Source organism: Micropterus salmoides, unplaced genomic scaffold (genome assembly GCF_014851395.1).
Source record: "Micropterus salmoides isolate LMB-PRFRI ecotype aquatic unplaced genomic scaffold, ASM1485139v1 Ms_hic_scaffold_2, whole genome shotgun sequence".
Lineage (NCBI taxonomy): Eukaryota > Metazoa > Chordata > Actinopteri > Centrarchiformes > Centrarchidae > Micropterus > Micropterus salmoides.
In genome coordinates, this window is record NW_024041150.1 from 47,246,293 (window position 1) to 47,268,866 (window position 22,574).

The 22,574-nt window shown below is 44.2% G+C and overlaps 2 protein-coding genes across 3 annotated transcripts in view; both read left to right on the top strand.

The window, feature by feature from the left end:
• LOC119912429 (mamu class II histocompatibility antigen, DR alpha chain-like) overlaps positions 1-21,216 on the top strand; it is a 116,224-nt gene extending 95,008 nt beyond the window's left edge. Inside the window, exons 2-7 of one of the 2 annotated variants that reach the window (XM_038731627.1) lie at positions 9,018-9,211; positions 9,370-9,543; positions 9,626-9,871; positions 10,716-11,000; positions 12,554-12,697; positions 21,200-21,216. In XM_038731627.1, the coding sequence (XP_038587555.1) occupies positions 9,477-9,543; positions 9,626-9,871; positions 10,716-11,000; positions 12,554-12,675 (720 nt within the window). In that variant the 5' untranslated portion in view covers positions 9,018-9,211; positions 9,370-9,476 and the 3' untranslated portion in view covers positions 12,676-12,697; positions 21,200-21,216. Of the gene's footprint in view, positions 1-9,017; positions 9,212-9,238; positions 9,264-9,301; positions 9,544-9,625; positions 9,872-10,715; positions 11,001-12,553; positions 12,698-21,199 lie in introns of those variants that run through there. The other variant, XM_038731628.1, reaches the window with a different exon arrangement.
• Positions 12,737-22,182, top strand: LOC119912424 (H-2 class II histocompatibility antigen, E-S beta chain-like). The gene is made up of 7 exons (XM_038731624.1): positions 12,737-13,327; positions 13,430-13,702; positions 18,444-18,657; positions 18,745-18,812; positions 19,239-19,352; positions 20,275-20,481; positions 21,930-22,182. The coding sequence occupies exons 1-6, from the start codon at positions 13,273-13,275 to the stop codon at positions 20,298-20,300; spliced, it is 750 nt and encodes a 249-aa protein (XP_038587552.1). The 5' UTR covers positions 12,737-13,272; the 3' UTR covers positions 20,301-20,481; positions 21,930-22,182.
• Positions 22,183-22,574: the final 392 nt, after the last annotated feature.

Below are 22,574 nucleotides of genomic sequence, written 5' to 3' on the forward strand. Positions count from 1 at the left end.
TCACAGCACTGCAAATAAAACAAGAAGAAGAAAAGCAGATGAAGCGTTGCTAAACAGAGTATTTCACATGCATTTGCCCCTAAAATAGATAAGTGCGAACCAGAAAAATGAGTTAATGATATGCGAGTAAAAACTGCAACTCACAGTCATTTTTGTGCAGGAATGGTTCTGATTTTTTGTTAGTAACCTACAATTAATATTGGGCCTGTGGTAGTGATCCACTTTATATGAAGGTTTAATGAATATAGTGGGGGGGCAAAAATGAGGCTGAAGCAGAACATTTAAAAATTAACTAATGAGGAAGTTTAAGTTGAATGATTAATAAGCATCTTGTAAATTTATAAAACAATTTACTGATATGTCTTAAGTACATTTTATAGCAATAAATTCATTGTTCTTTCAATCTGGTCTCTTCTTTAAGTTTGTATTCGACAGAATACCTTATTATCTCCATTAACAGGACTGAAACAAATGTTTACGTGACGTAAAAAGGCAAGTTATTATTTTGGAAGGTGGATTATTTAATCTACCAGTCACATTGGCAGGTGAGCCAAAAAATTAATTCCCACCCTGCTGCTAGATAGATCCCACCCACTGACAGACGCCATGGTAACCAGGTAATCAGTGCTCTTCACTTCACCTGTCTGTGGTCATAATGTTATGGCAGTTACCATGACGACACCTCGCTAATACGTTCCTCTGGCTCCGTAGTTCAGGTGAACACCTGCGGACGGCGGCCATGTTGATGAAGTTCATGTTGTTGTTGTTTCAGAGATGAAGAGGTTCAGCCGAGGAGACCGAGACTTCATGACCAGGATGACTCCTCCTCTGCAGCTCACCTGTCTGCACGTGCACACTGGCTGACCTCACCTGACCTCACCTGACCTCACCTGTAGACGTCCACACTGGCTGAGAGAAGTCTGAGTTAAATCTAGTTTCATGTTTACAGAACAAACAGTTTAATATTCAGATTTTATAATGTGATGTTTAATTTAAATGTTAATATAAGTAATTAAATCTTCGTTTACTTCACCTGAAGTCTGTTTCTTTCCCATCACAGCTGCCTGTTGTCATGGTAACACAGGCTGTAGGCCAGAGTGCGAGTTATAAATTGACCATCGGGGACTCATCTTTTTCCAGGTTGTGAAGGAAACCCAGATCAGTGCAGACGTGCGCCTCAGGGAACTAAAGTCTGACAGTGTCCTCGCTTGTTTAATGTCTGTAGATGATTCAGATTCATTACACCAGTTCAGGGGTGCCCCACACCTCACAACAACGTCTGTAGTCTCCAGGTATTCTGAAGTAAAACCACCAGCCGGTCAGACAGCAGACCAACACAATGCTGAACCAGAACCACCAATTATCATCTCTAAGTCCTAGTTCCTATTCTGAGCTTGCTCTTTTTCTTTAGCAGATATCTGCGTTTGTCCTGCTCATGTTGACCGTGAATGAAATGTAATCTGTGTTCTGTAAAGCAGTAGCATACATGTGAAATAACACACCTGGATTTTTAACATTTTTACATTTAAACTAGAGCCCGACAGATGTGGGTTTTGGGGGCCACAGATGTGGGTTTTGGGGGCCGATGCTGACATTAAAGTGAAAAAGAGTTGATATTTAGATTTAGAGAATGATTTGGATCGTAGACCCCTTTACTGTATAAACTCCACTTAGAACAAGCGGATATTGAAAGCTGGTATCTATGTGGGCTATAAAACCTTTTCCTGAATGATTTATGTTAATAAAATAGATTACTGTCTCAAAAAGTGAACAATTGTACATCAGTAAATATTTGCTGCTGGAAGGTGCAACTTTTTCAGTGAGAGAGATTAAGCATGTGTATTTTACTTTACACATAATCTGCCATAGTTTCAATGTAGCACATTCACATCCAGCTCATCCCTTTAATTCCAACCAAAGCTACGAGAAACCATTTAACCACCATCCGTATAAATCACGCCGTCTAGATCCAGTGAGCTGCTAATCTAATACAACATGACTCTCTACAGCGAGGACCTGCAGCTTTGAGGTTTCATTTAACTAACGTTATAACTACAATCAGAGCCACTCTGACTGCAGCGTTTCTCAAAGAGGAGCTACCAGAAGCCGGGTTAGATTCCTGTTCAGCTCACCTTTATTTACGTGTCCACTCTGGTTTAATCATTTCAGACACGCAGACTAACTGCAGACAGGCGGCTGCAGATATATTTAGAATACACCAGAAACTCTAGTTTAACGGCTCATTAATGTTAGATCTCCTCCACAGATAAACACGGAATTAGCTTTGTGGCTAATTTAGCAACGGGCAGTGTTAGCTGCTGTAACGTTAGCTGATTTTAGAGAATATTTAGAAGTGATGAACTAGAGACAAATGTGGACCGTTCACCAGAACTGCCTCACTGAAATAAATCTACAATCACGTCTGTCAGCAACTTCAAACACCCCGCTACTTTATTTATTTATTTATTTATTTATTTATTAGCACAAAGACACATATATATTAAAAAGAATACTGTATGGATTATGCAGGAGAGGTAAGAAACCTCCCCTCTGGATTATCACACCAAATTAATATAATAAATAACAACAACAATAACAATAATCACAATGATGACAAACAATTAAAGACAACATACATACTGAAATTTTAAGGGTTAGCAGGTCATGAATGTTTTCAGGAGAGGAGAAGTGACTGGGTCTGTTTTTATTATAATTATTTACAGGGTAATAATAATAAAAAGAATAATCTTTATTTGTAGAGCACTTTTCAAAAACAAGTTACGAAGTGCTTTAACAAGTGTAAAGACAAATAATACAAAAACAATACAAGATAAAATCATGAAAACATTGAAAAGACTAAAATACACGTTTAAGATAAATATAAAATTAGTAAAATACAATAAAATAAAGTCAAATAAGATCGGGAAAGGCTCTCCTATAAAAGTATGTTTTAAGAAGGGACTTAAAAGAGTTCACTGACTCAGCCGACCTGATTTCCTTGGGCAGGCTGTTCCAGAGCCTCGGGGCCCTGACAGCAAACGCTCTGTCCCCTTTAGTTTTCAGTCGAGACTCTGGAACAGACAACAGACCTCTGCCCGAGGATCTCAAGGTACGTGCTGGTGCGTATGGGACTAAAAGGTCAGAAATATAACAAGGCGAGAGGCCATGAAGAGCTTTAAAAGTGATCAATAGAATTTTAAAGTCAATTCTAAAACATACTGGGAGCCAGTGTAATGAAGCTAAAATGGGAGTAATGTGGTTATATTTCTTTGTTCTGGTTAAAAGCCTGGCAGCTGAGTTCTGGACAGTCTGGAGTCAATCAATAGATTTTTGGGTTAAACAGGTGAAAAGGCTGTTGCAATAATCCAGGCGTGATGAGATGAAGGCGTGTAAAATGGTCTCAATGTCCTTAAAAGTTAACATAGATCGAATTTCTGCTATATTTCTAAGTTGATAAAAACATGATTGAACAAGCTTTGTGGTGTGATGCTTGAACTTTATGAGATGCTGTCATCAGCATAAATATGAAAAGAAATGCCATGTTTATGGATAATATGTCCAAGGGGAAGCAGATACAAGGAAAATAAAATGGGTCCTAAGACCGACCCCTGAGGCACACCATATTTAACTGGACAGAACGAAGAGACAGTTGTTTACAGACACGCAAAACTTCCTATTTGACAGGTAGGATGAAAACCATTCTAGGGCAGTACCAGAGATCCCCACCCAGTGCCTCAGTCTGTCTAACATGATGTTGTGATCAATGGTGTCAAAAGCAGCGCTAAGGTCCAGGAGTACCAGGACTGAGCACATGCCTTCATCAGCAGACATTAAAAGGTCATTGGTGACTTTAAGCAGGGTAGTCTCAGTGCTGTGGTACTTCCTGAAACCAAACTGAAACTTTTCAAATATTTTGTTATTTTCCAGTACAGTGAGCAGCTGTTTGGACACAATTCTTTCTAGAATCTTTGCAATAAAAGGCAGTTTTGAAATTGGTCTAAAATTATGTGGGAGGGAGGGATCTAAACCAGGTTTCGTTAAAAGTGGGTTCACGCAAGCCGTTTTAAAATAATCAGGGACACAACCAGTAGATAGGGAGCTGTTGAAAACAGAGATCAAATGGGGCCCAACAGAATCTATTACTTTCAGTAAAAACTTTGTAGGTATTACATCAAGTGGGCTGGAGGACACTCTCATTTGTGATACTGTTTTCAAAAGCTCAGACAAGTCGATGGGATAAAACTGGTTAAAACGCTCTTGTTGCTGGTGAGGAACCTCTGAGTAAGAGGCCGCGGGGGTAACAGAGGCTCTGATTGACACCACCTTATTGGTAAAATAAGATAAAAACAATTCACAGTCATCATTACTTCCAGCTGAGGCACAAGGAGGGGTTGGGTTTACCAGCTGATCCACAGTCTTAAACAGAAACCTGGGATTGTGTTTATGTGTAGTAATGAGTTCAGAAAAATAGTGTGTTCTCGCATCCTTAACCAAGTTATTGTATTTAATTCATAAATCCTTCAGACTGAGGTAATGGACTTGGAGACTGGATTTTTTCCATCTGCGCTCTGCATTCCTGCATTCTCTTTTTAGGCTGCGAATGCTGTCATTTATCCAGGGTTGCTTACTAGCTTTAGACGTAGGCCTAACCTTTAGAGGAGCAGTAATATTTAGTGACGACAAGCAGATATGATTGAAGTGATCGACCAGATTGTTGGTGTTGGAATCAGACAAGTGTTGGCTTTGGCTCTGAAAGAATGCGCAAAACTTTGAAACACTTTGTTCATTAAAGATGCGACAACACACGGAGCTTGGTGAGGCGGCATGAGTAACAGGCGAATCGCAGCTAAAAACAATACATCTGTGGTCAGATATGGTCATGTCCACTAATTCCACAGAGGAAATGCTGACACCCAGGGTAAAAACCAAGTCCAGTGTATGACCACGGTTATGTGTTTGCCCTTTGACATGTTGTTTGAAGTTAAAAGAAGTGGCCATATTTAAAAAGTCAGTTGCATTAACATTGTTGGGGTCATCAACATGAATATTAAAATCGCCGCAAAGAACAATTCTGTCATAATTTAAAACCAGAGTAGATAAAAATTCAGGAAGTTCTGATAAAAATCCTCCAGGCGGTTTTGGGGGGAGATAAATTATAACAAATATGATAGGTTGCAGCCCTCCAACTTTAAGAGTGAGAACTTCAAAGGAGATAAATTCATCACAGCGTACTTGATGACATTTAAAATTTTTCCTATACACGCTCACTAGCCCACCACCACGACCACTGACCCTCGGTTGACTAAAACAATCATATTGAGGCGGACACAGTTCAGCTAGCTGGCTATAGTCATTCATCTGCAACCAGGATTCAGTTAAAAACATAAAATCTAGATTTGCAGACAAGATAAAATCATTTAAGATAAAAGTCTTACTTGAAAGTGATCTCACATTGAAGAGAGCCATTTTAAATGAGTTTGTTCTGGGTGCTGGAGTTGGTGCAGTTGTCCTAATCCTTAAGAGATTACTAATATTTCTGTGTGGGATGTGCACATTTCGGTTTACTGGTCTATGCGTGATGATGACAGGAATAGAAGTCTTTGGAACAGCGCTGGGAGCAGACGGCTTTACATGCCAGCAGGTGGAGACAGTTGTTTGTGGCAGTGAGGCAGAGATCTGTTCAGTGAGTGGTGGTGTGTCCAGGTGTGCTGCATGAATGATTAGTCATTCAGGTAAGTCATGTGTGGACCGCACCACATGCTGTATGTGCGCAGCTAACATTTCTGAGCCACGTTTGTTTGGGTGAAGTCCGTCTGTCTTAAAAAGAGACATTCTTTGCCATAAAATATTAAAATTATCCACATAACACACACGATGAGCCCTGCAGGCGGACTGGAGCCAGTCATGGAGGCCAAGGAGTTTACTGAAGCGGCCAGCACCGCGACCGACTGTGGGAATGGGACCAGAGATAAAAACGGACTTTCCACACTGCTTTAAAAAGTTAAAAAGACGGTTAAAATCTGATTTTGTCAGCTCAGACTGCCGAAGAGCTGTGTCATTTGTTCCGACATGGACTATCACTCTTGTGATGGAGGACGGGAGCGACGGCATCAGGTCCTGGAGTTTTTTTAAAATGTCAGCCGTGGTGGCACCGGGGAAGCAGCGAGTGGTAGCGTTAAAGAAACGGATGTTTCTGGTTATGGAGTCACCAATTATTAGTGTGGTTGGGGAGAAAAGAGGACGAGGAGATGCTGGTTGTTGGGTTCCAGAGCAGGACTGAGCAGAATCTGCTTCAACACTGCGTGCGGACTGAGGATGGAGTGTGTGAGCTGCCGAGTGTTGTGTTGGAGTAGCAGTAATAGACCTGAGAGAAGGGCTACCCGACGGTGCAGGGTAGAGACGGCTTCCGGAGCGTCTGAGCACAGCCTCCTTTAGGGTCCTACGTCGGGAAGCGGAGGTTTTTGACCGGGATGATGGCCGCGGATCAGGCGCAGCGGCAGAACGGCGGCCAAGTGCAGGAGATGTTGCCGGTGGAGGAGATGCAACAGTGTCGGCAGGCACTGTGCCCCGAAAGAGATCTGTATCAGGGAGACTTGAAGCCGCAGGTGCATCTGCTGGATGGACCGGAGTGTCGTTAGACAGGGCTGCATAGCGGTTGGAGAGGCCGATGTACGGAGGAGAGGCAGCCCCATCCGAACCTCTCTTGCAGCCACGGACCACCACTTCAGCCCAGGTTGACTGATGCTTCGGAGTCGAGCAGGATGAAAGCCTCGGAAGACTAGAGGGGTCCCAAAACACGGTGTCCTGGATGTTAGCGGTTGCGCTAAGAGAAACAATCTGTTTGGCTTGTACTGAAGCCACATCCATAAAGCCAGTCAGCAGGGAATCTTTCTCTTTGAGTTCCTCTGAAAGTCGTCGGATGTCTTTCATAAGGTCAGCAATCTTCTTGTTCGCTTTCTTAAGGAGTCCTCATGGGGCAGAGTTATCTCAGCTAGCATAGTCACCGGAGCTTTGTTGTGATCAGTAGCGTTGATCGCAACAAAGTTCATGTCGGATGACTAAAATCCTTAACCCACGTAAAACTTAAATTAAAAACTTAAGTTAAATAAAAAGGATATAAAAATGTAACGAAAAACAGTGGATTAAAACTGGATAAGAGTTCGGTTTAAGACTGAGCTTCCGACAGGTGGCTACAGACGCCAACGCATGCGCAGAGTGCAGATTACGTCAGCAATTACGTCAGCGATCTTGTGACAAGATAACAACATACAACATACAAGTACTGCGTTCAGACTTTACTTCAGTAAAAGTACTAATACCTCACTGTGAACACACTCTGGTACCAAAGTACAAGTACTGCGTTCAGACTTTACTTCAGTAAAAGTACTAATACCTCACTGTGAACACACTCTGGTACCAAAGTACAAGTACTGCATTCAGACTTTACTTCAGTAAAAGTACTAATACCTCACTGTGAACACACTCTGGTACCAAAGTACAAGTACTGCATTCAGACTTTACTTCAGTAAAAGTACTAATACCTCACTGTGAACACACTCTGGTACCAAAGTACAAGTACTGCATTCAGACTTTACTTCAGTAAAAGTACTAATACCACACTGCGAACACACTCTGGTACCAAAGTACACGTACTGCATTCAGACTTTACTTCAGTAAAAGTACTAATACCACACTGCGAACACACTCTGGTACCAAAGTACAAGTACTGCATTCAGACTTTACTTCAGTAAAAGTACTAATACCTCACTGTGAACACACTCTGGTACCAAAGTACAAGTACTGCATTCAGACTTTACTTCAGTAAAAGTACTAATACCACACTGCGAACACACTCTGGTACCAAAGTACACGTACTGCATTCAGACTTTACTTCAGTAAAAGTACTAATACCACACTGCGAACACACTCTGGTACCAAAGTACAAGTACTGCATTCAGACTTTACTTCAGTAAAAGTACTAATACCTCACTGTGAACACACTCTGGTACCAAAGTACAAGTACTGCATTCAGACTTTACTTCAGTAAAAGTACTAATACCTCACTGTGAACACACTCTGGTACCAAAGTACAAGTACTGCATTCAGACTTTACTTCAGTAAAAGTACTAATACCTCACTGTGAACACACTCTGGTACCAAAGTACAAGTACTGCGTTCAGACTTTACTTCAGTAAAAGTACTAATACCTCACTGTGAACATATTCTGGTACCAAAGTACAAGTACTGCGTTCAGACTTTACTTCAGTAAAAGTACTAATACCTCACTGGGAACACACACTGGTACCAAAGTACAAGTACTGCATTCAGACTTTACTTCAGTAAAAGTACTAATACCACACTGTGAACACACTCTGGTACCAAAGTACAAGTACTGCATTCAGACTTTACTTCAGTAAAAGTACTAATACCTCACTGTGAACACACTCTGGTACCAAAGTACAAGTACTGCGTTCAGACTTTACTTCAGTAAAAGTACTAATACCTCACTGTGAACACGCTCTGGTACCAAAGTACAAGTACTGCGTTCAGACTTTACTTCAGTAAAAGTACTAATACCTCACTGTGAACACACTCTGGTACCAAAGTACAAGTACTGCGTTCAGACTTTACTTCAGTAAAAGTACTAATACCTCACTGTGAACATATTCTGGTACCAAAGTACAAGTACTGCGTTCAGACTTTACTTCAGTAAAAGTACTAATACCTCACTGGGAACACACTCTGGTACCAAAGTACAAGTACTGCATTCAGACTTTACTTCAGTAAAAGTACTAATACCTCACTGTGAACACACTCTGGTACCAAAGTACAAGTACTGCGTTCAGACTTTATTTCAGTAAAAGTACTAATACAACACTGTGAACACACTCTGGGTGACAGCAGTCTGTCTACCTGGTTACTGATGACATAATGTGATCTCTGCTCTGTGATTGGCTGCTCTGTGTGTGAGACTGGTTCACACACAGGTTCAGGTCTACAGAGAGTCTCGGACAGCTTCAGGTCTACAGAGAGTCTCGGACAGGTTCAGGTCTACAGAGAGTCTCGGACAGGTTCAGGTCTACAGAGAATCTCAGTCAGGTTCAGGTCTACAGAGAGTCTCGGACAGGTTCAGGTCTACAGAGAGTCTCAGTCAGGTTCAGGTCTACAGAGAGTCTCGGACAGGTTCAGGTCTACAGAGAGTCTCAGACAGGTTCAGGTCTACAGAGAGTCTCAGTCAGGTTCAGGTCTACAGAGAGTCTCAGGCTGGTTCAGGTCTACAGAGAGTCTCGGACAGGTTCAGGTCTACAGAGAGTCTCGGACAGGTTCAGGTCTACAGAGAGTCTCAGGTCTACACAGAGTCTCAGACAGGTTCAGGTCTACAGAGAGTCTCAGACGGGTTCAGGTCTACAGAGAGTCTCAGACAGGTTCAGGTCTACAGAGAGTCTCTGACAGGTTCAGGTCTACAGAGAGCTGTGATGATGATGAAGATGATGAAGGTCCTGGTCCTCGGTCTCTCCTGGGTCCTCTGGGTCTCAGCTGACGGTAAGTTTCATGTTTCAGATTTAAACTCTGAGGCTTCAGATCAAACAGACAGCTGATCCTCCTGGTCCTGGTCTCTCTTCAGGTCTACATGAGGACATTAATATCTTTGGCTGTTCAGACTCTGACGGAGAGTTCATGTTTGCTCTGGATGGAGAAGAGCTTTGGTACGCAGACTTCATCAACAAGAGAGGAGTCTATACTCAGCCCCCCTTTGTAGATCATGTGAGCTATGTGGAAGAAGTTTATGAATCTGCTGTGGCTGATCTACAGGTCTGCAGAGACAGCCTCAAACTAAGACGTAAAGCCATCAAGGATCCTCTGGAGAACGGTAAAGAGAAACTCATCTTGTGTCTCTTTAACTGCTTGAGCTGTTTGAACTGAAAAGACACACAAACTAAATATAAAAACTGAACAAAGGAATATAGGGATTTGTTTATTACATATTATTGTTAATTAAAGGCTGAGTGTGTGTGAATCTATACTGAAAATAAACATATAAGTGCTCATAAAACCATGAGAAAAATAAAAACCTGTAGAGACTCGCAGCTTTCCCTCATATTTCACAGCTTTCATGTCATTGTAAACGTGCTGCAATGAACCCGACCATCCTGTGAAGTTTGGTCCCAGCTGTTGGTGGGAACAATGGGAGTGTGTTCGCTAAACGTCTGGAGATCTACTGAGTGCATCGGTACTCTGTCCCAAACCTGGACAGGGAGTCTCTGTTACCTTTGTGGTTTATCAGTTTCAGGAGGGAGAGAAGGTTCAACATGAACTTTGATGAGAAAACCGGGAGAAGCTGAAGCAGCTAATGTTACTTTGGCCCAGCAACAGCGGTTCTACTACCCTCTGTAGGCCAGCTGCAGGGTCCAGACCACTTTATGAAGAATTGACTGTGTTAGTGTGACATGTTGACAGCTTATGGTGGAGACAAAGAAACAGATTAAATATATTAAAGCTAGTAAACAGTTTAGAGAGTCAGTGTTACATTAAAACATGTTTCTAGTGTTTCATCCATTTCTAGTTTGTTGTCTTTGTGCAGACTAACACAGAGATTTTGAGTTCTAGCTTACAAAGAACTTCAAACCTGCAAACATAAAGATACCCTGAAGTCCAGACAGGCTGGACACAGACTGATCATATGAGAAATTACTAAGATCTGTGTTCCTGTCCAGATCCTCCTTCCAGCCTGCTCGTCTACACCAGAGACGACGAGGAGCTCGGAGAGAAGAACCAGCTGATCTGTCATGTGACTGGTTTCTATCCTGCTCCTGTAAAGATCTACTGGACCAAGAACGGAGAGAACGTGACTGAAGGAACCAGCATCAACGTTCCCTTCTACAACACAGACGGTTCCTTCAGACAGACGTCCAGACTGGAGTTCATCCCACAGCAGGGAGACATTTATAGCTGCACAGTCCAACATCTGGCCCTGGACAGTCCTCTGACCCGGATCTGGGGTGAGACACTTTATTTAAACTCACACAGACAGACACCTCATTACCTGATGGTTTAATGTCTCTGTGTTTCTGTCTCCAGATGGTTTAATGTCTCTGTGTTTCTGTCTCCAGATGGTTTAATGTCTCTGTGTTTCTGTCTCCAGATGGTTTAATGTCTCTCTGTGTTTCTGTCTCCAGTTGGTTTAATGTCTCTGTGTTTCTGTCTCCAGATGGTTTAATGTCTCTCTGTGTTTCTGTCTCCAGATGGTTTAATGTCTCTGTGTTTCTGTCTCCAGATGGTTTAATGTCTCTCTGTGTTTCTGTCTCCAGGTGGTTTAATGTCTCTGTGTTTCTGTCTCCAGATGGTTTAATGTCTCTGTGTTTCTGTCTCCAGATGGTTTAATGTCTCTGTGTTTCTGTCTCCAGATGGTTTAATGTCTCTCTGTGTTTCTGTCTCCAGATGGTTTAATGTCTCTCTGTGTTTCTGTCTCCAGATGGTTTAATGTCTCTGTGTTTCTGTCTCCAGATGGTTTAATGTCTCTCTGTGTTTCTGTCTCCAGATGGTTTAATGTCTCTGTGTTTCTGTCTCCAGATGGTTTAATGTCTCTGTCTGTTTCTGTCTCCAGATGGTTTAATGTCTCTGTGTTTCTGTCTCCAGATGGTTTAATGTCTCTGTGTTTCTGTCTCCAGATGGTTTAATGTCTCTGTGTTTCTGTCTCCAGATGGTTTAATGTCTCTGTGTTTCTGTCTCCAGATGGTTTAATGTCTCTGTCTGTTTCTGTCTCCAGATGGTTTAATGTCTCTGTGTTTCTGTCTCCAGATGGTTTAATGTCTCTGTGTTTCTGTCTCCAGATGGTTTAATGTCTCTCTGTGTTTCTGTCTCCAGAAGGTTTAATGTCTCTCTGTGTTTCTGTCTCCAGGTGGTTTAATGTCTCTCTGTGTTTCTGTCTCCAGATGGTTTAATGTCTCTGTGTTTCTGTCTCCAGATGGTTTAATGTCTCTCTGTGTTTCTGTCTCCAGATGGTTTAATGTCTCTGTGTTTCTGTCTCTAGATGGTTTAATGTCTCTGTGTTTCTGTCTCCAGATGGTTTAATGTCTCTGTGTTTCTGTCTCCAGATGGTTTAATGTCTCTCTGTGTTTCTGTCTCCAGATGGTTTAATATCTCTGTGTTTCTGTCTCCAGATGGTTTAATGTCTCTCTGTGTTTCTGTCTCCAGATGGTTTAATATCTCTGTGTTTCTGTCTCCAGATGGTTTAATGTCTCTCTGTGTTTCTGTCTCCAGATGGTTTAATGTCTCTGTGTTTCTGTCTCCAGATGGTTTAATGTCTCTGTGTTTCTGTCTCCAGATGGTTTAATGTCTCTCTGTGTTTCTGTCTCCAGATGGTTTAATGTCTCTCTGTGTTTCTGTCTCCAGATGGTTTAATGTCTCTGTGTTTCTGTCTCCAGGTGGTTTAATGTCTCTGTGTTTCTGTCTCCAGGTGGTTTAATGTCTCTGTGTTTCTGTCTCCAGATGGTTTAATGTCTCTGTGTTTCTGTCTCCAGATGGTTTAATGTCTCTGTGTTTCTGTCTCCAGATGTGGAGACGACCCCCCCCAGTGTTGGACCTGCAGTGTTTTGTGGACTGGGTCTGACTGTGGGTCTGCTCGGTGTGGCTGCTGGAACCTTCTTCCTCATCAAAGGAAACGAGTGCAGCTGATTGGCTGGATGAAGTTATAACTCTTTTTTCCGTTTAAGAAATTCTTTTTATGTTTTGCTACGAATAAAATGTGTTCTTTAAAACCAATGCTGAAATAACTTTTCCAAGACGTCATGCAACTCAAACAATGAGTAAAGATATCCTGCTCTAATCCAGATGTGCACTCAATGCTTTGTATTATTCCTCTTATATTGAAAATGAATCCAGGGTAAGACTTGTAAATGGGAAACATTTAAATTTAATTTAAATGAACATTCTCAGCTTTAATTATTTCATGTGGTATCTTTGTACTCAGATAATTTACAGCAGAAATGTTTAGGAAGAACTTAATTCTGCCTGAATTTTAATGTTAACAACATCATGGGGAAAAATTGTAATTGAACAACAATGTTTACCTTTGAAATGTCTCAAATTAATGTTCACTGAACTCGTATTTCATTGCTTTTGTTCCCTCTTTCATAATAGACAACGGAGTGTGACTTGTGTCCCATCGTCTGCCTGGTAACAGATGATGATCAGGTCATGTGATCCTTCCTCTGCTTCTTCCAGCAGCTCTCAGTCAGACTCTCTCAGTGTTTGTCAGGTCAACAGAGGAACATGGCTTCATCCTTTCTCAGCTTCTCCCTCCTCTTCATCAGCCTCCACGCAGCAGGTACCATCAATACTCTGATCAATACACTGATCAATACACTTATTACTGATCATACTGCATTCCCTGTGATGGCTCATCAATAGTCTGATCTTTTTTCTTCAGATGGATTTCGGAGCTTTTATGTGACCCGCTGTGAGTTTAACTCCACTGAGCTGAAGGACATCGAGTACATCAGGTCTACTTATTACAACAAGAAGGAGATCGTCAGGTTCAGCAGCAGTGTGGGGAAGTTTGTTGGATTCACTGAGTACGGACTGAAGTGTGCTGATGACTGGAACAACAATCCTTCATATATGGCTGGGCTGAGAGCTTCGAAGGAGAGGTACTGCCTAAACAACGTTGGGATCGACTACCAGGCTCGTCTGTCTAAGTCAGGTGAGTTTGTTTCTGTAACATCCAACAGCATCAGATCATCATGTTATTGATTACTTATTGATTCATTAACACTCTGACTGAACCAACCTCAGCTCTGATTTATATATTTATATTGATCATCATGCACAGAAGATGTTTATAATATTATCTGATTTTACACAGCAGTTTGTTCTGAGTTACAAACGTTATGAAATATAATACCAGACTAATGTTCATGTTCCTTCAACACATCAGAATAAAGTCTGTGTCGCCTCCTGGTGGAGAAACTCTGCTGCTGCTACTACTGATGATAAAATAACGTTAAATTGATTAACATTAAATATCACTAACATCGCTGCCAAGATCGACGACCCCACAGATCTTTTTACAATAAGCAGTCATTTGTTTTACCTGCCCAGGTAAATGTTTATGTTAATTTCAAATGCTTTCAGTTTTATTTATGTTGCGCCAAAGTCATCTCATTGCACTTTTGATATAGAGCAGGTCTGACCGTACTCTGTTTAATATTATTTATGGAGAACCAGTTCCCCAGCAGTGTATTCTGCTGCTTTATTGAACCCAGATTACATTTCATTCACAGTCAACGTGAGCAGCAGGAAAGGAGATATTAGAGATTAGAAGTAGGAATTAGAGATGAAGATGTGCAGCAGAATGACGTCTTTAAAAAGTGCAACATATCACCTGTTGTTCATTTAGTACTTTTACTTTTAAATTCATCCAGCCAGAGGGAACGATCACCAACTGTTCGCTGCGCCGGTCGGAATAGCGACACAACCCATTGTAGGTATCGCAGAGGGAATGGGGCGTTGGGGCGTACAGGGACAGGAGATCACGGACGGTCGGTGATCGTTCCTTCTAGCTGGATGAAGCACGATCTGCTGGCATTTCCTCGCGTCTGGGTCGTTCCAGCATACTGTAGCTGTTTCTGCTGGGGTTTCCCGAAGCAGTTTTTCAGCTGTGCTGTCCCAAGTACTTAGTGCACTCTCAGGCAGGACGATTTCCACATACTCGGGACGCACTGAAAGAAACAAACCCAGGTTTTTACGCTGTGGCTGCTTCCCTCCCGACTCTCCACGGAGGAAACCATTAAAACACGCAAAACCCTCATTTAAATACTGCCACCTCCATTGTGTTTGCTCCTGTTGTCATTTACGCAATAATACTTAGTAAACTGGATAATTTGCAAGCTGGATTGCGACCCCATCCTTCCTAAACTCAAACAGAGGTCACACAGGGCTGAACAATAAATCAATAATGATAATTATCACAATATAACAAATGTTCAATATATCGTTAATGTTTGATTTAATTCCTTTGAATCCTGAACTAATTTACACTTAATTTTACTGAAAGATCTTTATTTTGTTGAGGGAAACATTTACTGATGATATTCTTTTAAAAAAACAAGTTATCATAATAATTCTGAATGTTGTACGTCAGATTTTTGAAGCAACATTTATTGGACGCTTTTATCCAAAGGGACTTACATTTACACGTCAGAGGTCGCACGCCTCTGGAGCAACGAGGGGTTAAGTGTCTTGCTCAGGGTCACAGTGGGGGGATTGAACCCAGGTCTCTCACACCAAAGGCATGTGTCTTACCCACTGCACCATCCACAGTTTGGCATCAAGTGTCACATTCTGACCATAAAGAAAAGTTGAAAACTACAATTAACCATCTGGTTCCCCTTCGAGGGAACTCGAACTGCGTCGGTTACGACACTATGGGAACGCCTCTAGGCGAAGCAGGTCTGAACGTGAATGAAATCACTCCAATCCTATTGGCTTGTTGCTAGAACGGTAAGGTGTGACGGAATAACCGGAGGAGTATAAAGCACACCTGTACACACTCATCATTAGCTTTTTTTTATTCAGCAGGCGCTCTGTATGTTGTTTGAAGAAAGCTCCAGTCCTACAAGCAGTGTGTCTTACCTGAAGAAGAAGTCTACCAGCATGTCCGGCAACCAGATGTACAGAAGGTGTGTTTTTTCTTGCCCTCGGTACATCACGGATGGAGATTCTCATGAGATGTGTGTCTCATGTTTGGGGATGGAGCACGCCCGGGCAGCTCTCGAGGGGGCTGCCTGCGCCCGTTGCGAAGCCCTTTCCGTGCGGATACTGAGGTACAGCATGGCTCTCTTTCCGAGGATGGCCGGATGTGTTTTCCCCGTGGTGTGGGCCCTGCGGCCGCTGAGGCAGCCCGGCGGCTTCACTCATGGGTTCACAGCGTGATCTGTCGGAGGATTTCGGGACGGCTGAGGCTTTTTCCCGACTGTCATCCGCTGGCTCCGACGCTTCCTTTCCTCGTTCGGGAGCCCGTTCTCGGCTTCTCCCGCTCGCGGTTTGGATCCGGAGACGCTGCAGCAATCCGACTCCGAGTCCGAGGTGACTAGAGCCGTGGCTAAGCTCAACATCAACTGGCCACAGGAGGAGCAGACACCACAGGCTAGTGGTAGCTTGATGAAAGGTTTCTTAAGCACCACACGCCACCTCCACACCGGTCTCTGCCATTCTTTCCTGAAAAGAAAGTACATGATGAACTGAGTAATCATGGGGCAGACCCTTCTCTACATGGCTTTCCACACCCCGATCACTGAACTACAGTAATGTGATGGGGGTTAGGGACCGTGGTTATGGGAGCCTCGGGTGGAGGATGAGCTTGCGAGCTATCTCTCCCCTCGACTTGCGTCCTCCCTGGAGAAACCGGCGTTACCATCCAAACCATGTCGCACCATATCCACGCTCGTGGGGAAGGCGTACATGGCAGCGGGCCAGGCAGGTGCGAGCTTGCACACCACGGTGCTTCAAGCCTACCAAGCCAACCTGCTACAGGAGATGGTTCAGAGGGGGGGTCCCTCCGAGGAAGATCTGGCGGAGCTTCGCAGAACCACGAAGCGTTAGACGCAGTGCGAAGCGTTCCGCCAGTACCTCCCTCGCCGGTCTGGACCCAAGGCAGCTGAGGCTGCCAGGCGTAGGTCCCTTCCCTCTACGAGCTCCTACGGAGAGGAGAGGAAGCAGAGTGTCGCTTCTCGGGGGAGCCCCCCCCCGAGGAGCTGGGGCAGCGAGACGGCGCTCTCACCCTCAGCCATCTGAGAGACGCGATCTGAGGACCGTCATCCAGTCCCGACGGAGCTCAGGGAAGACCGGGGTAGGGGAGTCTTTCTCCCCTCCCGCACCCGGGCCGTGGAACGTGTCTTCCCCCCAGACAGAGACGCCAGTTCTACAGCCGGTACTTCATAGTCCCCAAGAAGGACGGAGGGCTGCGTGCCCTATTTTGGATTTGCGGGTTCTAACCGGTCTCTGAGGAGATTCAGGTTAAAGATGCTCATCATCCCCACCACCGTGACGCACATCCAATCTGAGGATTGGTTCGTCACGATAGATCTAAAGGACGCCTATTTCCAGGTCTCCATCCGTCCTTCTCACAGGAAGTTCCTGAGGTTTGCCTTCGGGGGTGTGGCTTACCAGTATCGGGTTCTTCCATTCGGCCTGGCACTTCCCCTCGCACATTCACCAAGTGTATGGATGCAGCGCTGGCTGGGCCACTCCGCACACATTCATTCGGTTTTACAGTCTTGACCTTCCTTCGGCACCTGGCACTCGTGCGCTCTCCTCTTAGTCGTGCCACTTTATTGCACACAGGGGCAGACGGGGTTTTTGGCACGGTTTAGTGGGTATCTCGTTCCCATAGTGTCGTAACCGACGCAGTTCGAGTTCCCTCGAAGGGGAACGTCTCGGGTTACGTATGTAACCCTGGTTCCCCGAGAAGGGGAACGAGAGACTGCGTCGGCCCGCCGCACCTCTCTCCCCGCCTGAAGCGCCTGCTTCATAGTTTAAGCTAATGATGAGTGTGTACAGGTGTGCTTTATACTCCTCCGGTTATTCCGTCACACCTTACCGTTCTAGCAACAAGCCAATAGGATTGGAGTGATTTCATTCACGTTCAGACCTGCTTCGCCTAGAGGCGTTCCCATAGTGTCGTAACCGACGCAGTCTCTCGTTCCCCTTCTCGGGGAACCAGGGTTACATACGTAACCCGAGACGTTTCTTCAGTTCACATGATAACAGTGTTTTGCTACATCGCCCAGCCCTAAGGTCACATGATCAGAGTTATTGATGTCAGAGCGGCAGACGTCCCTGTTTGGTCTGTTTAGCAGCAGCAGTTCATCCCCAGGTGGATCGACAGGAGCGCAGAGCAACATCCTGCTCTGGGAAAGTTTCAGGTTCGATGAAGTGGTACAGTGTGAGCAGCAGAAAGTCTCTTCTCCGGTAAATGTGACCATGACACATGAAGAGTACTGGAGAGCGCAGTACCGAGACGGCCATCTTGGTTTTTATAAAGTCTGATGTAAGAATATTCAGAGAAGAGGTTCCACGGCCACAGAGAGAACCTTTAACAGTGAGGAAGATCTGTAAAGAACAATAAGAACTTTCTTTGTATCGTCAAATACTGAAGATGTACGACACGTCACCAGATAATAATGAGATCCCAGCCTGCACCTGGTGGAAACGCAAGACAAGAGAGAGCCAGCCGGACCGGCACCGGGCTAACCTGGAGGTTTCCATGGTAACAGATTCCAGTGAGAACCAGTGTGTCGTGATGTTGTTCCTCACTGAACGACTCAGCTCACGTATCCAAACTGTATTATTAATATTAGACAACAACTAGTACTAATACTGCAGGCGGTACTACTGCTACTACCTCATAATACCATAGAGTTAAAATAAACTCTGTGTTGCAGCTGAGCCCTACGTCAGGCTGCGCTCCAAGACGCCCTCTGGTGGTAAACATCCCTCCATGTTGGTCTGCAGCGTCTTCAGCTTCTACCCCAAACAGATCATAGTGGGCTGGCTCAGAGACGGACAGGAAGTCACCTCTGATGTCACTTCCACTGATGAGCTGGCAGACGGGGACTGGTACTACCAGGTCCACTCTCACCTGGAGTACACGCCCAGGTGAGTCCAGGTCCAGGTCCAGGTCCAGGTCCAGGTCTGTCAGTAAGTGTGGCAGAAAGTCTGACGTGCTGGTTTGTGTTGAATCAGGTCTGGAGAGAAGATCTCCTGTGTGGTGGAGCACGCCAGCCTGAAGGAACCTCTGGTGACTGACTGGGGTAAATACCTGTCTGTCTGCTCACCTGTCTGTCTGTTCACCTGTCTGTCTGCTCACCTGTCTGTCTGCTCACCTGTCTGTCTGTTCACCTGTCTGTCTGTTCACCTGTCTCTCTGTTCACCTGTCTGTCTGCTCACCTGTCTGTCTGTTCACCTGTCTGTCTGTTCACCTGTCTGTCTCTCCACCTGTCTGTCTGTTCACCTGTCTGTCTGTTCACCTGTCTGTCTGATTACATGTCTGTCTGCTCACCTGTCTGTCTGTTCACCTGTCTGTCTGTTCACTTGTCTGTCTGATTACATGTCTGTCTGATTACATGTCTGTCTGCTCACCTGTCTGTCTGCTCACCTGTCTGTCTGATTACCTGTCCAGCTCTCTGCTCACCTGTCTGTCTCTCTACCTGTCTGCCTGCTCACCTGTCTGTCCTCAGACCCGTCCCTGCCTGAGTCTGAGAGAAACAAGATCGCCATGGGAGCCTCAGGACTGATCCTGGGTCTGATCTTATCTCTGGCTGGATTCATCTACTACAAGAGGAAGGCCCGAGGTCAGACCAGTACACACAGTCTAAAACCAGTTTACACCAATACACACAGTCTGAAACCAGTTTACACCAGTACACAGAGTCTGAAACCAGTTTACACCAGTACACACAGTCTGAAACCAGTTTACACCAGTACACACAGTCTGAAACCAGTTTACACCAGTACACACAGTCTGAAACCAGTTTACACCAGTTTACACACAGTCTGAAACCAGTTTACACCAGTACACAGAGTCTGAAACCAGTTTACACCAGTACACACAGTCTGAAACCAGTTTACACCAGTACACAGAGTCTGAAACCAGTTTACACCAGTAGACACAGTCTGAAACCAGTTTACACCAGTACACACAGTCTGAAACCAGTTTACACCAGTAGACACAGTCTGAAACCAGTTTACACCAGTAGACACAGTCTGAAACCAGTTTACACCAGTTTACACAGTCTGAAACCAGTTTACACCAGTACACAGAGTCTGAAACCAGTTTACACCAGTACACACAGTCTGAAACCAGTTTACACCAGTACACACAGTCTGAAACCAGTTTACACCAGTACACACAGTCTGAAACCAGTTTACACCAGTACACACAGTCTGAAACCAGTTTACACCAGTTTACACAGTCTGAAACCAGTTTACACCAGTACACACAGTCTGAAACCAGTTTACACCAGTTTACACAGTCTGAAACCAGTTTACACCAGTTTACACAGTCTGAAACCAGTTTACACCAGTAGACACAGTCTGAAACCGGTTTACACCAGTTTACACAGTCTGAAACCAGTTTACACCAGTTTACACAGTCTGAAACCAGTTTACACCAGTTTACACAGTCTGAAACCGGTTTACACCAGTACACACAGTCTGAAACCAGTTTACACCAGTTTGAACCCAGTTAACTCCAGCTTCTTCTCTTTAATGCAGGAAGGATTCTGGTCCCCACTAACTGATTCTGGACCTGGACCTGGATCTGGATCTGGACCCGATCCTGCAGCTGCTGCTTCATCCTGCTTCCTGTGTTTCAGCTCAGCAGACTGGCTGAACAGCTGGTTCTCTGATGGTCTCTTTAAACCCTGATCCAGGACTGTCAGACCTGCTCCCTCTCCGTGTGATCTGATGCTTCAGTTTCTGGTATTTGTACTTTGAACAGAAGTTCCTCTGAGTTTCACTTCGAGGGAACTCGAAGACACTGCGTCGGTTACGACACTATGGGAACGCATAGTGTCGTAACCGACGCAGTGTCTCGTTCCCCTTCTCGGGGAACCAGGGTTACATACGTAACCCGAGACGTTCTCTCCGTCATTTAGAGAAAGAACAGGAGAGTCTCGTTCTCCTCATTAAGTTTACAGACATTTATCATTAAAGGTTTTACAGAGAAATTATTTTACAGATTCAATAAAAGCACGTGCTCAATATTTTAAAATCAGCTTTATTTTGGAAGACAAAGTAATTCTTACATTTTTATAGAATTACAGTACAAACATTTAATATTAAACTACTGCACTGATTATCATAAAATATAAAGATTACTGTGAAATATCCTCAACTGAAAACATCCTGACATAATAAGTTGATATATGTCTCGCTGTTTCAAAAAAACTTAATAATACAAAGAAGATTGATTGTATAAATATTACTTGATCCTCAAACTTTATCCAATCAGCTCTTTTCTAATTAAGCCTCAGGGGACAATTAACTGGCTCCTCGATGAGACACCTACCAAATGTAGAAATTATTGGCACATGGTCACGTCCCACTGTATAAAGACCCATTGTCTCCCACCTGCTGGCTGATGCTAACTCTGCTGATACAATTGTTATATCTGTGACAGATGACGTTGATCGACTTGTCTTCTATAAGTCTTCTATAATTTGACCATTTCTGTCCCTCTTCTTACATCCCCACAGTTCATTATGAGCATTAAAACCCCCGTTTAATGCACAGATTATACACATTTATAATAGAGATTTTCCCTCGATCAGTCCAAACCTCTGTGATAACACTCTGTTTTTATACTGAGTTCCATTTTTAATAAAAGTTGCACATCCCCCTCCTGATATATTCTCTCTCTAGCTTTCCTTTCACATTTGTACCCAGGTTTACAAAATCTAGTTTCCTCAATGCAAATAATTTCGGGTTTTTCTCAAATGTTTGAATTCTTCGCAATAAGGCTCCCAGCATTCCACTGCATTATGTAAAACATAATACAAAGACACTGATCACCATCATAGTCCCCGTAACTACTGCCCAGTTCTTCTTCTTCTTCATTATCATCAGTCTCTAACTGTAAAGTGCTTCAACCATGAATGCCAGAAGTCTTTTCTTGCTAATCACGACTGAGTCACCGTCTCTTCACCAGATCCCTTGCAATGGCCTCGTTGTGTCCTTGGCTGACCCCACTGTAGTCCTCCACTCTCTTTACTGCCTCTGCATAAGATATTTTCCTGTTTTATTCTCTCCACATTTCCTGCTTTGATGTAACTTTGGATGTTCCCCCCAACAATTACAACATTTCACAGGTTCATTACATTCTTTCCCGTCACGGTCTTTCCTACATCGTCTACATTTTCTCCCTCCAGGTTCACGCTGAGCAGGTGTGACAGACGTGACAGAGTCTGGAGACGCCGTGGAGAACGTTCTGCTGCCTGCAACATCCTCCAGCAGGACCGGTTTGGCGGTGGGTCAGTGATGGTGTGGGGTGGCGTTTCTCTGGGGGGCGGCACGGCCCTCCGTGTGCTCGCCAGAGGTAGCCTGACTGCCGTTAGGTACCGAGATGAGATCCTAGGACCCCTTGTGAGACCATATGCTGGTGCGGTCGGCCCTGGGTTCCTCCTAATGCAGGACAATGCTAGACCTCATGTGGCTGGAGTGTGTCAGCAGTGATGCTATTGACCGGCCCGTTCCCCAGACCTGAATCCAAGTGAGGACATCTGGGACATCATGTCTCCATCCACCAACGCCACGTTGCACCACAGACCGTCCAGCAGTTGGCGGATGCTTTAGTCCAGGTCTGGGAGGAGATCCCTCAGGAGACCATCCTCCACCTCATCAGGAGCCCAGGCGTTGTAGGGAGGTCATACAGACACGTGGACGCCACAAACACCACTGAGCCTCATTCTGACTTGTTTTAAGGACGTTACATCAAAGCTGGATCGGCCTGTAGTGTTTTCCACTTTGATTTTGAGTGTGACTCCAAATCCAGACCTCCATGGGTTGATAAATTT